Below are 18,030 nucleotides of genomic sequence, written 5' to 3'. Positions count from 1 at the left end.
TCAATTATATTTTCAGTTATGAGCTTTAAAACTTTTTTTTGTTTTGTTTTTTGCAGAGCATTTTCAGAGAGTCTTTTATAGCTGTGTAGATCTAGCCCTGGTGGCAAAGATGAAAGGCATAAAATAGTCCTGGTTCCAACTATGCACTTTTGCAAAGCATCTGGAATGAAGGGGTGAGGGCTTGAGACCCTTGACAGCTTTTGAATCGCTATGTAATAGACCTAGCCATAACACAAAAGGGGCAGTCTTAACGATATATGCTATGATATTAGACAGGTTTGTAGGAAACACAAAAGATATTTGAATGAGATGGGAAACTGACATAGGAACTGAAAGTGAAGTGAAAAAGCATGGAAATCTATATGGCGTAATCCATCTTTAGAAATGTTTCTTTTTGAGGCTTAGGCAAATGAATGGCACAGGTGCTCCGCAGATAAAGATGATCTGTGACAACTCGAATTCAACATGTAATATATATTTATACAATCACTGAGCTTACAGGTTTGTTCTACACAGAAATATTTACAGACCAAAACACAGATAGACCCCTTCATTGGTGGAATAACTGGCCTTGCTGCTGCCTGGGTTGCTGAGGAAGGGGCTTCCTTGGACCACCCTGCAGAAGGTCTCACAATGTCTCTTGGGCTTGTCTTCTGTGCTCTAAGCAGCTGTCCTCGGTGTATGTGGCCCAGGAGGCTTGCTAAGACAGAGAACATGCCTTTAACAGGGGCACCACTTGCGATGGACAAATCTGACCATTCTGTTTTCTCTCTGTGCTCCCCCTCCCACAACCCCACTCTGAAGCTCAGTTCTCCACATTTCAACGTGTTTGCAATTTTTTATATTAAAAAAAGGCCATGAAAACCCCACCAGCATTTTAGTGTGAATTTCTCCAAATATACACATTTTTGCAAAACTGAATATACTTCTGTAGGTTACGGTATTTTCCCTAGTACTGAATATGCTTTCTAGTGCACTTTCTACCCTAATGTATGCCTCTTTCTACAAATTACTGGGCTTGAGGACTGCATTTGGAGAAATGTGAATTTTTTTGGGGGGGGGATATTGAGGTCAGGTTCCACTGGCCAATAAATTCCCACAACTGAGTGGCAGAGCACCTGCTTTGCATGCAGAACGACCCCGGGCATCTCCAGGTAGGACTGGGAGAGATCCCTGCCTGAAACCCTGAAGAGCTGCTGCCCGTCATTGTAGACTGAGCTAAATTGTTCCTGGTCTGACCTGGTATACAGCAGCTTCCAATGTTCCTATTATGACTGCAGCCTTGCGGCAACTGTTCATTCATAACTCTGCAGTTCAATTTGTGCAAAGCTCCTCCTACCCAAAGCCTTCTTCCTGTGCTGGTGAAGCTAAGCCTGTTTGATGTCCTCCCTACTAACCACAGCCCAATAAAGGTTCTGCCTGTCAGTCTAAATGTACTGGCCTGCTTTTCTTCTGATTTCTGACCTGTATTGGGTCAAGCACTCAGCTCAGCAAAATGTTACAGAAGTATTTTCACAAATTGCCCCACATCTCAATATCATAAAACATACCCATAAGTGATTAGACACAGCATTATTTCCCTGTATACATGATTACAAAACATATTCTATGTATAACTATTTATAATTATATCTATATTTCAGAACAGAAAGGGTCCGGACTCCCTGCCCTTTGTTTTGGTAAAAGGAAGTGCTACCTCCCCTCTCCCTTCTTGGTCCAAACTTCTTCTCTCCACCTACTTCCTCATCAGAAGATGGTGGGATGAATCTACTGGCTCTACTTGTCCCTCATTTTCTCGGAAGGTTCTTATACTGAGTCTTGTGGATGTGTAAGACTCTCAGTTTTGCACTTGTGTGCAATTTGAGATTATGGGCAGAGGTGGTAGTTCAAGCAACAATGTTAGCCTCCCTGAAGCCTGTTCAGAAACTGGTTCCCTGTCTTCCCTTTTATTTTTGGAAGCTATTAAGAAGTGTCTCCACCCGGACCCCAAGTTGATGGTGGGCCAACAGCTTCCTTGCCCAAATTTCTCAGCCCCTTAATTACAGGTATTGAACAAACAACCAGCTTCTAAAACAAAAGGCATGCTACATTCTGTTTATTGATCAGCTTCCTCACACTGTATGGTTCTGGGTAGACACTGGTTCTCCTGGGGTAGGCTTGCAAACCAGAGGCTGGCTACTCTCACGCCGCAGGAGGTACGGGCCAGATGTCTTTACTTGTGAGATTGCTCTGCTTCTCTTGGATGGCTTGGTGGCTGTCCAAGGAGTTAGTTTAAAGTGCCAGCTGAAAAGAGTCACCCCTGAGTATTAGGAGCTTTGGGTGGGGGTGGGGATGGGGAACCATGAAACCTCTTTGCTTGTTTTCAGCTCTTTTCATAAAAGCTTTTCCCTGTGGCTGACCCAGAGGAGTTCAACTTGTCCGCTGTTCTGACACTGCCCACAAGGAGGCGTCGAGAGTCAGTTGTGCCCAGTCCTTAGCTTGGGGGTCGCTATGCCATGCTGCTGGTGGAACAGGGCGTGCTCTGAGTGCTGCCGATGCTGTGGTTGGTGCTGCTGCTCTCCGAGGCGGGGGGGTTTGCTGAGACCGGCTGCATTTTGGCCATCGGACCTGGAATTCAATCGCCCAGTTGGAAAGGAGGGAAACATGTTAAGAGGGATGGGGTGTGTGAGAGGGATGCTTAACTAGGGGTTGACAAGGGGACAGAAAACACATGGTGGCACTTCCTGATTTGGACCAGCCAACCACCCTCGCAATGCAGAGATTAATCCCCCTTGTTGTCCAAGGCCTCCTTTTCCCAAGGGGGCGGGAAGATCTTGGCCAAGCTTATTGAAAAGGAAGACAAACATTTCATGATTTCTCTTGGCCCCTTTACAGAGATTAAGAAATTGTTCTGGGTTCCAACAAGATGTTACTGTACTTGGAGGAATGGTGGGAAAGGAGCTAAGGAATGTGAGAGAGCAAAGATAATAAAGGCCAGCTGTTATTTTGCCATGGCTCATTGGTAGAGCATGTTTCGATGACGGAAGGCCCCAGGTCTAATCCCCAGCATTTCCAAGGAGGGCTGGAAATGTCCCGTGTCAGAAACCTAGGACAGCTACTGATGAGTGTAGTGAATCCTGAGCTAGATCAAACCAGATTCAATCCCCTGGCATCTCCTGGTAAGGATGGGAATCTCCCCTGTCTAAAACCCTGGACAGTTGCTGCCTGTCAGTGCAGACAACACTGAGCTAGATGGATCTATGGCCTGACTGAGCATATGGCTCTCACCCCCTGATTTCAAATCATGCATGTACATACAAATTGTCTTTGTATGCTTTTGGCCGCTTGCTTTTCACTTCAGGGAGCCTCCCACCTCAATCGAACCCCAAATATAGACCAGAAAGAGGGCATTGGCTTAGAGGTACCCTGTACTTACGAGTGTGAGAGTAGATGTACCACAGCGCTGCGGTGAGCAGGACTCCGATTAAAAAGGCACCAAAAGTTATTCCCAGCACAGTTCCGATCCCCAGGCCTTGATTTGCACAGGAGGAAAGCAAAAATTAGGGCTTTTCCATTGCATGCATGCAGAGTCTCATTTAATCATTTATTTCATGAAATTTATATCACCACTTGATTGCAAAGCGGTTCAGGGAAAGATAAAATCAGGAAAAGTTTGCAATACATTAAAACATAAAAAGAAGTTAAAATACTAAAACAGATTAAAACTCATGCCAGCATTTCTAAGCATCTGGGTAGTGTTGTCAAAAGAAAAATGTTTTTAGCAGGTGCCAAAAAGAGGACAATGAAAGCTCCTGTTTGATCTCAAGAGGCAGGGAGTTCCATAGGATATGTGCTACCACACTAAGCAATTGAGTTCTTACAAATGCTGAAAGTAAAATAAAAAAATTCCTTCAGTAGCACCTTAAAGACCAACTAAGTTTTTATTTTGGTATAAAGTTTTTATTTTGGTATAAATATACCAAAATAAAGTTTTTATTTTGGTATATTTTGCTGAAAGGATATTGTATGGCACTTGTAGTAGTGCCAATTCCACTGATCGAAACAGTCAAGTGGGCCCATGTGGGGTAAGGGTAGCCTTGCTCTTCCTGACCACTGTGTGTTAATCAAAAATGTTCTCCCTCCCAGCTGCTATTATCTGCTGAGCTTGAAACAACAGAACATTAAGTATTGACCAGAATATTATTTTTTAAGGAAAAAAAATAGTAATTCAACTACCCCACAGAAGTTGTGTTTTGCATTTCTTAATCTAGACTAATTCTACCCTGCACAGTCATTTTTATTCACCCATAATCATGTATTGTTCAATTTTGCTCACATTTGAGAACTTTGGCCCTAGGACATAAACAAATGCAAGGTGGCAAAACATTTTAAAAAGCTAGTTACAGGTGAGACTATTTCTAGGCTGTTGTGAGTGGGACTGAATCACACTCCAACAAATCAAGATTGTGCAGTTGTGGTCGTGGACTTTTTGCCCAAGGAAAGCAATAGAAAAATGCGAGATAACAATGGCTTGATAACTTCCCCACAAACAAACGAGAATGCATGCTCAGCGAATCAATGCCCTTTAACCTCCCTGCAAACTTCATGTAATCAAATCAAGATGTATGTTCAGTAAATAGGTTGGAAGCAATCTGAATCGCAGATTTGCATAAAGAATGGCATAGCAGTGAAACAAATTCGCAGGAAAGGACAATTAGAAAGTTCTAGCAAGTTAAGAACCTAAGAAGAGTTTGGCTGCTGGATCAGGTCAAAGGCCCACCTCATCCAGCGTTGTGTTTCCACAGTGGCCAACCAAATGCCACTTGTGTTTCACAGTGCTTGGTAGTCAAAGGCACACTGCCTCCGACTTTGGAAACAGAGCATTTGCAACCATGGCAAATAGCCACTGAGTTTTAACAGCTGCCAAGGCAAAATGCAAAATTCTTTCTTCTGAACAACTAGCCAAGAGGCAGTAGCCCTGCCCTCTTTTGCATATGGCCACCCTGTTTACTTTGCCATGATATGGCCATCTCTATAAATAACACTTCAGTACAAGCAATATATTTCTATTTGCTGTGTGTGTGTGTGTGTGTGTGTGTGTGTGTGTGTGTGTGTGTGTAACTAGATGACTTGCTTCTTATAAATGGTTTTCAAAGGAGATGTATTTCGCCTTTAAAAAATCTCATCTAAAGAGCTCTAGTCATCATTTGTTTTTCAGAATGCTTTGCCAGACCCCTTGGAAAGAGGTCTGGTAGGTGTTCAAGGTCCTGAAGAAATTACGACCTGGTTAACCCAATATTAAGCCATGGTTTATTTAGCCAAAGTGTGGCTTGTTTTGAATCCATTCGAGTAGAGTAGACCAACCAAAGTTTGTTTGTTTGGAAACAAACCATGATGTGAAGCCATGGTATTATATCCATGGTATTATATCACTACTTAAATAGAATGACTGTTCTCTTCCTCTTCCTCTTCCCTACCCATTCTCCATCTTCTTTAGCTGGATTTATCAATGGCTTATGAACCATGGCTAGGGTGGCCATATGTCTGGAATTTCCCAGACATACCCGGAATACTGCAGTCAGAAGCAGCGTCTGGGCAGAAATTGGCAAAATGTGTGGGAAAATCTGGACATCTGGAAACCTTTGCTGACAGTGGTGTGTGTGTTTTTTGGCGATTTCCCTTAGAAAGAGTTCGAAAACGGCGAATTTCTTTGGTGATTTCCCCAAAAAAAGGTTCGACAGCTTTGTGCCCGTATTTTCACTTTTTGAAATACGGCAACCCTAACCATGGCTTGCTGTTATGTCCAAACCAAAACCCTTGTTTAATCGTGGTTGGACTACTTCCTGCCAGATGCTTTCAAAGCTACAGATGCATGAGGCAAGCATAGCTGGAAAACAAAGCAAGCTCATTTCTGAAACAATTGGTGCCTAGTCAAACAAACCATAGCTTAGCATTCATGTGTGAATGCTGCCTCCTCCACTGCTAGGCCAAGGCTTCTCTCCTGCCTCAAAAGCCGATCCTGCTCTTGAGCCCAATCTGACACTCAAGGCTTCCAGATAAAGTTGTAGAAAAGCACATACACAAAGAAAGCAAAAGACTGAGGGTCTAATGAAAGCATGGCAGACGTGTGTGATGTGCCGGGTGAGTCCCCACTGGGGCTGGGTTCGTGTCAAAAGCTTTTCCTTGCTTTGTTATTTTCCCGTCCTGAGGGAGACGTGCAAAACAGAGGCAGGAAGGAGAAGAGTTAAGGTAGCAGGATGACCAGAATCCATCCATTTTTGGATGAGGCCAGTAATTCAACCAATTCTGCCTGACAAAGGAGGGACATACTTCACCCTGTCATAAAATCACAGGCAGAAACCACAAGGCTGCAGTGGTGTCGGTGGCAGCAAGGCAAGAAAAGCAGGATGAGACAGAGGCTGTCCTGAGAAAGATTTATGACAGAAACACTTGAGCATCTACATTCAAACTGAAAACACAGAAGTTTTAACTGTCCAGCTACTTTGGAGAGCATAAATACATTGCCAGGGCTATGGGGGGGGGGGGGGTCCGGCTGTTTCAGACACGTTCCCTGAATGTTTAGCATATTTTCTTTCTTTGTTTTTTTTAAAATCTGCAGCCTTTTCCCTTATATGTAATAACATACAGACAATATTCTGCTTGATAACTTGGTAGAAATTAAACCTGTTTCCTGCTTTCTGCTGTTCTGGCCAAGGAATGCAAAAATTCTAGTTGATAGGGTTGTATCTACCTGGTTCCTCGAGATGACCTGTTTATCGATCATTCATCCTGATTTGCTTGAATAAAACTTATGCGGAGGGTAGTCTCTACATGGTTTTTTACTGAGCATTCATTTTGATTTGCTTGCATTGCATATATACATCTTCCTGTTAATCATTCATTCACCCTACACTCGTTTATTCATTTTCCCTTCACTTTTCTAACTGGAGAATATATGTGCAGTTGTGTTTTTTAAAGTGCATTTGTCTACTTGCACTTTTTCTGTGGTTCCGAACTGCTAGGTTGGCAGGAGCTGGGACTGAGCAACGGGAGCTCACCCCGTCGCGGGGATTCAAATCACCCACCTTCTGATTGGCAAGCCCAAGAGGCTCAGTGGTTTAGACCACAGCGCCACTCGCGTACTAGATACATACTAGTCTGTTTTAATCTGTTGTTGTTTAGTCGTTTAGTCATGTCCGACTCTTTGTGTTTTAATCTAGGTACCCACATTTCCATTTCCATCTCAACCTCAACCTCAATGTAGGCTTAGGCTTCCCTATTACAACTTGGCATATAAATTAAGTTCCTAGGGCAGTTTCCAATTAGTCTGTGCTGCAAACACACTTGAAACGCTATGCGCAGATCATGTCCCTGCACCTTAGTATAGATATTGTAGAGCTAGTTTTGGGCCAGAAAGAGCAGCCCAAATGATCCAAGTGATGGCGCCAACTCTCCTATGTGGTAAGGTTGTAACATAAGAAGTCTCCCACCAACCCAACCCACTCTATAACACCAGAACTGGGGAACATCCAATGAAGTCAAATTACACGTGGACAAGCCCAGGAGGCGACTGAATGCCCGAATGCCAGCTGTTGGGAATGGCAAGCAGCGAGAGTGCTGTTGTGACCAGGTTCCCTATGCAGGCTTCCCAGAAGCATCTGGTGAGTCACTGACCTGATCCAGTTCAGCTCTTGGTGTGCTAGTTGCTACTCTTGCTGGGAAATCTTTTTTCTTCCCTCCTTGTCTCATGTGGGGGAAATGTCTAGACAATGAGAATGGAGGCAGCTCCCACTAATTTGGGCTGGCCTCGCTTCTGTGCAAAGAGACGCCTTATCTCTTGCATACCCTTATGGCTACATCCGGTTCCTTCACCCTTCTCTGCCTACCATGTGTCTTCTTTATCTGAAATTGCACAGACTTCTGGACCGAAAACTGTGTATTTTACATTTTGTGAGCAGGCAAGAGCCACCACAGCTGGCAACTGTATCTTGAGGACAGGAAAGGGGGAGATAACATCCTTTGTTTTGCGCTGTCACTGGGATGCATCAAATAACGGATTGCCCAGTGCCGTCAGCTGTGTGCATTCCTCTCCCTTATCGTGTCCGTTTACATTGGTTCCAACTCATATCCCAACTTGGCTTCCTTTTTTCTGCGCCCCCTCCCCCCCTCCCCCCCACTGCCAGAATTTCACTTATACAAAGGTCATGGCACACGCCTTCCGGAGCGTGCAGCTTAGTCGCCATCTGTGGCTCCTGCCAAGCTGCTACCATGGAGACACAAGCACCACACGGCTGTAGCAGTGGCAGCAAGCCATAATTGTGCGAGGGGAGCAGAGTGACAGGAAATGCTTCCTAAAGTGCGGCGGGAGGGGGGGGGAAGCATAGGGACTGAAGGGGAATGCTATGAATGAGGGAAGATAGGCGGCCAGCTTCTCAGAGGGAAATGGTAGGGACTTTGGCCAACTCTGCGCTCAAACTGACATGGCAAGCTAGGAATCTCAAGGAAAGAATCCAGGCTGTGTGTTGTGTGAGCTGCATTCAGCCAAGTCCTGCCCAGAGTGGACCCATGGAAATTAAGGAGCCCAAGTTATTCATTCCAGTGGGTCTGCTCTGAGCAGGAGCAACATCAGAGGCAGGCCTGTGCTTTCTTTCTGCTCACAGGATGTTTCACAGCATAGTGTTGTTGAGAAAGAAACTTTGCATGGTTCCCTTTGGTTTCTGGAAAAATAATAATCAAGCATGCAGCACCTCAAAGCATGTATAGAGTGATTTCTGATGATACTATGTAAGAAAAAATGTTTTCGTTGCTGGGAGGAAATGGGCCTAGGGACTGTACCTCTGAGAATGTGCAGAGTTAGGTTTCCCACCAACTTAAAGGTTGGCATTCTGGGATATGTATCCCCAGTGCTGTTTTTCTTTAAAAAAATGTTTAGGGGTACTCTCATTCCATCTGAGACTCAGGAAACACCGTGACAGGAAATGAGGCCACCATCGAGGGTAGCAACAGTACTGACAATTCACCATGTTAGAGAAGAAACTATTGAAATTTTAGTTTCTTCTCCCGTTAGATTCACAAAATGTTTAGGGTTATGCGTACCCCTGCATCCCCCCAGAAAAAGAAGCACTGTGTATTCCATTCCATGCAGTTGCCCCCAATCAATCAAGTACTGAGTAATGGTGTGATGATCGCATGCAAGGTCCCTTAACAGCAAGGATGGGCAATGTGGGCCCCACCCCCAATGTTGTTGACTACACCTTCTGTCAGCACCAGCTAGCACAGCCAAAGGTCAAGGACAAAGGGAGTTGTAGTCCAACAACATCTGATGGGCTGCAGGTTCCGCATCCTTGTTTGTGGACCCAAATGTTCTGTTAGACCATGGGTGGCCAATGTGGGGCCCTCCAGATGGTACTCCAGCTCCCATCAGCACCAGTCAGCATGGCTGATGGTCAGGGATGATGGGAATTGCAGCCCAAAATTTCTGGAGGGATCCACATTCGCTATCTTTATGTTAGATGGTTAACAGGTACTTTTTAATGAGCTGTGAATCCTGTGTGTGAAGCATGGAGAAAACACAAGACACCATAAACAACTTACATGTTGTACTCATAGCATGTACAACTCTAGCCAGCCAGATGGTCCTGATCTGAGTCTATATAGCCTAGTTCCTTTTATATTAAATATAAGGGTCAATTAACTCACCGTGAGATGGAGTGGCAGGATTCTTGAGCATCACCTTTATGGAAGCATTATAGGAATCATGCTAGAAGAGAAACATAATGGAGGTGGGGGAGAGCTGTAAAACGAGGTGAATATTTAGCTCATTTAACCCACAGCTGTTCTGCTTTCCTTAGAGAACATTTCACGAGTAGGCCAAAGGGCTATCTAAAACATTTTGTACAATGTAAAGTGTGTGTGTGGGGGGAATGCAAATTACAACTGCACCCAAGTGTGGCCCACAGGCTGAGAAAAAAAGCTCCCAACCTCTGGCATAAAGGATTATAACTGTATATGATAGGCTGAAATCAACATACATGAATCCTTTTTCAACAGATTGGGGTATGCTGGAACTACTTTTGCAAATGGTTTAAGATGTATGTGGGCCAGGGGTGAGGACCCCTTTTCAGTCCAAGGGTAACATTCCTCATAGAATCATAGAGATGAAAAGGACCCTGATGGTCATCTAGCCCACCCCCTGTAATGCAGGAATCCTGTCCACAGCCATTCCTGGGTGGGCTCAAACCACCAACCTTCTGGTTAAGAGCCAGGCACTCTGACCCACTGAGCCATAGGATGTGGTCCCCATGAACCCCTTTCCAGGAGCCACATGCTATTGATGAACAGAGCCAAAGGCAAAAGTTGGGCACAGTACATAACTTCCACACTTTCATTTTTTTTCAGTAAACTACTGGCTCTCAAAGCATGGTTGGTTAAAGGCATTAAAAATATTCACCTCGTTCTCCCGATCGGCTTGGCAAAAGAGTGTGGCCGGCAAAGTTGTACGTTGTTGTTCTTCAGCCTTGTAGATGAAACTAAAGCGTTTGGTCTTTGTGTTGGGGGAATTCAAGATCTCCACAGAATAACTTTTTGGCATGCCACTGCGAATCAGCATTTGTGGGGATGATTGGTCAGGAATTTGCAGGTAACAGTCCTGGAGTCGAAGAGAAGAGTTCCCATCAGCTGCCTGGAATGACACCTATTGAGAAGGGAGGCAGAGAAAAGGCAGAATGTGTTCAAACCTGGCCCTTGAATTGAGAATCTGGAACTGGGATTTACACGACAGCTGCTTTATTCTTAGTTCCCATACCTTCATTGCAGGAGTTGGGCCATATAGCTCAGGACTATGTAATTCCCCCTCCCCCTGACCATAAAAAACCACCTCAGCTTTTGACTGCAAGTTTTTTTTTACAGCTTTTTGAAACTTTATAAAGTTGACATTACTGCAATTCTGAGGCCGAGGGGGGAAGAAGCTGCAGGAGCTGCAAATTAATCTCACAGTTATCTCAGTCACATAGTCATCATGATCACCTTCAATAATACTTGGAGAGATCAATCCTATCCATGTCTACTCAGAAGAAAGCCCAAAAGTGTTCAGTAGGGCTTACTCCTTAGTGCAGTGGTTTTTAACCAGCCAGTATGCTGTGGCAACACTGTCCACTGTCCCTCTTTCCTTCCCTCCCTTCTCTGATGCCCTCTCACGTCTCTGCCTCCCAAAGGCTTGGGCGGCTGTCATACTTGCCAAGTCTCCTGCTGAAAAATGAGGGATCGGCAGCGGCGCGGCACCAGAAGCCGCTTCTACACATTTGTCTGGACATGCGTAGAAGCAACTTCCAGTGCCGGCACTGGCCAATTTCCGGTGCCTATTTATTCCTACAATTGCTTGCTGCAACTTAACCGGTTCCTGACCCACAGGAGGACCTCTCCTCTTAATTCTTGACTGCTAAGCTTACTGAGGATTATTTGGTGAGATATTTTTGTCAAAAGCTTTTTGAAAGTCCAAGTGCACTATGTCAAACAGATCTACCTATATGCTTGCTGACACTCTCAAAGAACTCTAATAGGTTCGTGACTTGCCCTTGCGGAAGCCAAGCTGGCTCTGCTTTCGTGAGGCTTGTTCTTCTATACGTTTGGTTATTTTATTCTTACATGGGATAGGTGTTAAGCTAACAAGTCTGTAATTTCCAGGATTCCCCCCCCCTGGAATCCCTTTTAAATGCTGTTACATTGGCTACTTTCCAGTCCTCAGGGATGGAGGCTGATCCGAGGAAAAAGCTATATATTTTTGTTAGAAGAGCAGTAATTTCACATCTTTGAGAACTCTCAGGTGGATGCCATCTGGACAAAACATATTTTAACAAAGTATTTTCCCCACATATAATGCATTTTTGTATGTTATTTTCACCAAAATATGCATTTTGATGCACACTTTGCCACAGTATTTGCATTTTCGTACATTTTACAAATTCAGAGAGGTGCAGATTTCAAAGGATGGCAGTGTTTTGCTTCTCACATTGCTTTGGAATGTGCGAATTAGATAGGGTTGCCTTTAAATATTAAATTTATTCCCAATCCCTATATACAGGATAAGCAATACCTGGACGTAGGTGACTTTGTTAACTTCTACCACAGTGGTGGATGGTGAGCTGAAGTCGGGTGTCTGATAAAGATGGAGAAAGAGCTTCTCTGGGAGATCACATTGAAATGGCACCTATGATAGAAGATAAAGGAGCAACAAACAGGTCCCATATTAGCACATCATTTTCTCTAATAGCAAACTTGGATATGGAAGCAAAAGGGGGCCACCCCAAAACAAGGTTGTGCTTTCAACATACTTCAGGGGCTTTCTAAGTATGCAGAATATCATATGTTGTAAATTTAAATTATTCCCTCTTGTGAATGTTTTCATGCAATTTTATTGTTTAAGAGAGAAGCATTTACCACCCCGCGGAGCCCATCGCCCAGCCTTTCCCGGCTCGCTTTTATTAGCCAGGATGGGCAAGGGTCAAGGAGACAGGTGGTTGGTTTCACTCGTCCAAGCAGCCTGTCCACATCCTCGGAGGTAACAGATTGAAATTGATCCCATGAAACATGACTAGACAGGGCTCTAGCACTCTCCCGCCCCGGCCCTGCTCCCACGGTGGAGTCTACCTCCCTCCGAATCTGAGCGACTTTATCTGCATAAAACTTTGCAAAAGCATTGCAGGAGATATTGGGGTCCCTATCGGGCCCCGATAGCGAAGGTGGTTCAGGTAGATTGCGAACCACCTGGAACAGTCTCCTGCTGCTGTTTTCTGCAGATGCGATAGAAACGGTGAAGAAGGTCCTCTTCGCCGTCGCCTTTGCCACTTGGTAGGCTCGAAGTTGAGCTCTAGCCCGTGTTTGGTCGGATTCAGAATGAGTTTTCCACCACCGGCGCTCTAGCCGTCTCAGCGACTGTTTCATCGCCCTCAGCTCTGGGGGAAACCACGGGGCTGTCCGGGCTCCATGCAATCGGAGTGGGCACTTCAGAGCCAGACAGTCAATAGCCCTGGTTAACTCCACATTCCAGCGGGCCACGAGGGAATCGGCTGAAAGGCCATCAACATGGGATAAATCATCCCCTATCACTCTCTGGAAACCATTTGGATCCATTAAGTAGCGGGGGCGGACCATCCGAATAGGTCCCACCTCCCTGCAGAGGGGAAGGGTTGCGGAGAAGTCCAGTTGTACCAGGTAGTGATCTGACCATGGCACTTTGTTAGTTTCGCTTTTACTTAGTGTCAGATCACCAACATCCATAGAGGTAAACACCAGGTCCAAGGCATGTCCGTGGCTATGACCTGGGCCAGACTTATTCAGGGACAGCCCCATGGAGGCCATGCTTTCCACGAAGTCCCGAGCGGCTCCTTGTAAGGTCGTGTCGGCATGGATGTTAAAATCCCCTAAGACACCAAGCTAGGTGTCTCCAGGAGCACATCCGACACGACCTGAAGCAGCTCGGGCAGGGAATCCTTGGTGCAGTGGGGAGGTCGGTACACCAAAAGGAATCCTGTACTGCCCCTATTGCCCAACTTCCAGAACATGCACTCAGAAAACCTGGTCTTCCCAATAGGATGCTTGGTGCAAACTAATAACTTCCTAAAAATCACTGCAACCCCCCCTCCCCGCCCAGATGGCCTGGGTTGCTGTGCGTAAGAGAAACCTGGTGGACAAGCAGCGGCAAGGACAGGCTCATCTGCTTCATCCAACCAGGTCTCTGTCACACATGCCAGGTCAAATCCTCCATCCACAATCAGGTCGTGGATGGCAGTGGTCTTGTGGATCATTGACCTGGCATTGCACAGCAGCACCTTCAGGTCATGTGGGTATCCCTTGCTGATTCCAGTATCCATTCATTCAAGACCAGACCTGGAGGCAGGGATAGTCCTCAAACAATGACTAAGCCTGCCTCCTCGGTAATGACATGGTCTGGTCTTAGCGTAACTCCTCCTCCTACCCGTGACCACTGAGATCGGTTGTCCCAGTGCATCACCCCCTGTGGAGCCTGCCCCAGCCATTTTGTTGGCTGGGACCCACTCCTAGGCAGCCCTGACCCCTCCCCTTAAAAACAAAATAAAACCTATATATAAAAAATACAATAAAACAATACAAACAAAAAACAAAAAAATTACAAACAAAGTAAAATTAAAACTTCAAACTGCTAGGTTGGCAGGAGCTGGGACCGAGCAACGGGAGCTCACCCTGTTGCAGGGATTCGAACCACCGACCTTCTGATCAGCAAGCCCTAGGCTCAGTGGTTTAACCCACAGCGCCACCTGGGTCCCTTCAGTTTTGACTTAATCTAACCAATTAATTGACTAAAAGTTGCAGCCTTACTGAAAGAGAAAAACCATCTTTTCACAACAGCACAATACAAAATATGATGGTTTTCAGCAGGAATGTATTTCTTACCTTAATTTTATCTGGATGCGAAGCCAGCGTCAGGACCAGCTGAGGGGACAATGAAAAAAAAAGTTAAGTACAGTAAACTAGTCCATGGATGCAGCTGTTGTTGGGTAGCTTTGCTTTAGAGCTCATGGCAAGGAGGGAGGGGTGGTGCAGACAGACGGCAGAGACCTTGCTTGCGTTCATTACTCAGCAATCAAGTTCAGTTGGTGACACAAGGACACAGGAAGCTGTAATGCAGTGGTAGAACATCTGCTTTGTATAACTTGGATAGCCGTTGGTCGATCTAGCTCAGTATGTCCAACAGGTAGATCGTGATCTACCGGTAGATCACTGGACGTCTGTGGTAGATCATTGGTAGATCACTGGCTTCTCCCAAAGAAGCTCAACAACTTTGGCTCCCCTAAAAATGCTCAACATTTTAGCCCTTTACCCCCTAAAACAGGGCTTTCTTCCCACCTCAGAAAAGCTCAACAACTTTGACCTGAACCCCTAAAAAACAGGGCTTTCCTTCTCCCTAAACAACTTTGTCCTGAACACCTCAAAAGGGGGTAGATCACTGCCAGTTTTTAATTCTGTGAGTAGATCGCAGTCTCTGATCTACACTGACTAGCAGCAGCTGTCGAAGGTGTAGCCCTTCAACATTTTGTGAGCCATGAAACTGGGGGAGGTTGGGAGCTCTTTGGAGGGGATGGGCATGCAAAGTTCATAGCTACTTATCCCAACTCCTTGCTGCTGCCATTTGCTGAAATAGGGGAGGAAGAGAAAAATGGAGTGCCTTACAGCAGGCAGGCAGCGTTGTCAGACTCCAACTCATCAGCTCCACCTGGCATGGCTGTAATCCAACAACATCAACACACTGACTACTAAGGGTGGGTCATAATTCCCCCCCCCCAAAAAAATGTTTCCTCCCTTGATCTTATCTCAGGCATATAGTATAAACATAGTCAAATTTCAAATTTGGGACAAATCGCTTAATATTTAGACCCTGCTCCTACAGATTGACATTTTGCCTCACTACAAGTGATAAAAACATAGGAATTTGATTACAGGTAGGTAGCCGTGCTGGTCTGAGTCGAAGCAAAATAAATAATTTCCTTCAGTAGCACCTTAAAGACTACGTTTTTATTTTGGTATGAGCTTTCGTGTGCATGCACACTTCGTCAGATACACTGAAACAGAATCCCCCAGACCCTTATGTATATTCAGAGAGTGGGGTGGGGGTGGGGGTGATGGGAATGGGTGATGGGCTGATGGGAGTGGTAAACCTGTAGATGGCTGTTAACGACTGCTGATGACTGCAATTGGTCCCAGGTCCCATCTACAGGTTTACCACTCCCATCAGCCCATCACCCATTCCCATCACCCCCACCCTCTGAATATACATAAGCCGTTCCTCATAAGGCATCGTTTCCAGGCCTTTGACCATTTTGGTTGCAAGCCAGGTGTCCCCAATCCTGTATTTGTGCCTTTCATTTTTTTTTTGCCCAAGTTACATTTCTCCTTGTTAAAATTCATCTTGTTTGCTTTGGCCCAGTTGTCTAATCTGTTCAGGTCATTTTGAAGTGTGATCCTGTCCTCTGGGGTATTAGCCACCCCTCCCAATTTGGAGTCGTCTGCAAACTTGCTCAGGATGCCCTCAAGCCCATCATCCAAGTCATTGATAAAGATTTTGAATAAGACTGGGCCCAAGACAGAACCCATTAGAGAATCCTGCAAGCTTCTGTGCTGACCTGATTTTTGGCATGAATGCCCCCTTCTAAGTTGGTAGAGCAATCGTCTATGATGCTTTTTAGGACAAAATGCGTTATGTTGTCAGTTGCTCTACAGGCAGGGTCCTCCAAAGTCATCTCAGTGATGTCAATCTGTGACCTCTGTGGGGTTAAAAAAAAACCCAGCAAATGTTATTTTGGCTAAGTGCACCTACATACTTTCCTCACACACAAATTTGTTAGTTTCGTTTTCTCCTTGTTTCTCATTTTTTCCAAGTCTTAAACTGAGTTACTGTTACTCCATAGATACTGCTGAAAATGAATTTGTTTGGGCTAACACATACTTTTTGTGTATAATTTAGAAATAGCCAAAAAATAATAATGTGATACCCAGTTTATGGATGTCTAAGGCTTTCATAATGTATCATCACTCACTCAATGCAGTCAAAATCCTTATAAGTGTCTAGGAAGAATACTGTATTATAAGTGGGCACCCTGCTTTAATAGCTGCAAAATAATATTAAAATGTCAGTACAGTATACAGGGTTGGAAATAAGCCTTATAGGAATAAAGGTAAAGGGACCCCTGACCATTAGGTCCAGTCGTGACCGACTCTGGGGTTGCGCGCTCATCTCGCATTATTGGCCGAGGGAGCCGGCGTATAGCTTCCAGGTCATGTGGCCAGCATGACAAAGCCGCTTCTGGCAAACCAGAGCAGCACACGGAAACGCCGTTTACCTTCCCGCTGTAGCGGTTCCTATTTATCTACTTGCATTTTGACGTGCTTTCGAACTGCTAGGTTGGCAGTTCCATTTAATTGGAATGAATAATGCTTGAAATCACCCCTCTCAACCAGAGGCCAGGATATATGAAATTTTATTATTATTATTCTGGTTAATTTAGGGTGATGGTCTGTAGGATCTCACTTCTTCTAAAAATTAAAATTAAATTAAGTTCTCCATATTTATGCAGCAATCTGCAGCAAATCTTCATGAAAACTCAGACTCAACTTAGTGCAAATTTCTCCTAATAAAATTTTCAAGGCAGTTTTTATTAATATAGATGTTTTTGCAAGTATTATGTAAGAAACTACCTAATTCTAACCTAATTTTTATGCTTACATGCAAACTGAAACACAGCTATCCTTCAATGTTCACACTTCTCCAGATTTTATTATGTAGTTCTCCAACCAAACAGGGTGTACGAATATGTATACAGTGGTACCTCTACTTACGAATAACTCTACTTACGAATGTTTCTACTTACGAATGGAGCTCCGTCCGCCATCTTGGATGCGGTTTAGATAGGATTGTTTCTACTTACGAATTTTTTCTCCCAATGCATTCCTATGGGATTTGACTTACAATTTTTTTCTACTTACAAATGTGCGTTTGGAACGCATTAAATTCGTAAGTAGAGGTACCACTGTATATTAGAGGAAAGCGCCCATAAAAATGCATATATCAGTGAAAATAATATACAAAAAATGCATTACAGTATATTAGGGGAAATTGCTTATAAGTTTTGGAAGGGCACAACACGAGCAAACAACATGAGCAGAAAATCTCCTCACCTCCAAGAGCCACTTGGGCCACGCTACCTCAATGGCGTCCTCTGTGCACTTCCATGGAGGGCAAATTTGTATCAGCCCTTGAACCACCTTGGCTGGCTCTGAAATCTTCCTGTGTGGTGCTGTCGTCACCTCCGTTTTCTTTCCTTCTAAATTAAGCGCCAGTTATTTATTATATTTGGCCATCACTTTTTACAAAACACCTCAAAGCAAGTTAATATAGAATATTTAAACTTGCAAAACACTGCATCAATAATTTAAACAGGGCCGGCTCTAGGGGAAGGCTGGGTGGTGCGGGACGCCAGGGGGCGCCCCGCAGCGGAGCCACACGGCAGCCGCGCTGCGCCC

General features: G+C 44.8%; 1 protein-coding gene across 2 annotated transcripts in view; it reads right to left on the bottom strand.

The window, feature by feature from the left end:
- Positions 1 to 459: 459 nt before the first annotated feature.
- ENG (endoglin) overlaps positions 460 to 18,030 on the bottom strand; it is a 55,726-nt gene continuing 38,155 nt past the window's right edge. Inside the window, exons 8-15 of one of the 2 annotated variants that reach the window (XM_035102306.3) lie at positions 17,686 to 17,831; positions 16,134 to 16,274; positions 14,407 to 14,445; positions 12,071 to 12,184; positions 10,430 to 10,672; positions 9,679 to 9,739; positions 3,416 to 3,511; positions 460 to 2,607 (exon numbers count right to left, since the gene is read on the bottom strand). In XM_035102306.3, coding sequence (XP_034958197.1) covers positions 2,489 to 2,607; positions 3,416 to 3,511; positions 9,679 to 9,739; positions 10,430 to 10,672; positions 12,071 to 12,184; positions 14,407 to 14,445; positions 16,134 to 16,274; positions 17,686 to 17,831 — 959 coding nt within the window. In that variant the 3' untranslated portion in view covers positions 460 to 2,488. The remainder of the gene's footprint in view (positions 2,608 to 3,415; positions 3,512 to 9,678; positions 9,740 to 10,429; positions 10,673 to 12,070; positions 12,185 to 14,406; positions 14,446 to 16,133; positions 16,275 to 17,685; positions 17,832 to 18,030) is intronic. The other variant, XM_035102308.3, reaches the window with a different exon arrangement.

The sequence above is a fragment of the Zootoca vivipara genome, chromosome Z2 (assembly GCF_965207765.1).
Source record: "Zootoca vivipara chromosome Z2, rZooViv2.hap1.1, whole genome shotgun sequence".
Lineage (NCBI taxonomy): Eukaryota > Metazoa > Chordata > Lepidosauria > Squamata > Lacertidae > Zootoca > Zootoca vivipara.
The sequence above is the reverse complement of the archived record's forward strand: the minus strand, read 5'-3'. Positions and strand labels throughout refer to the sequence as shown.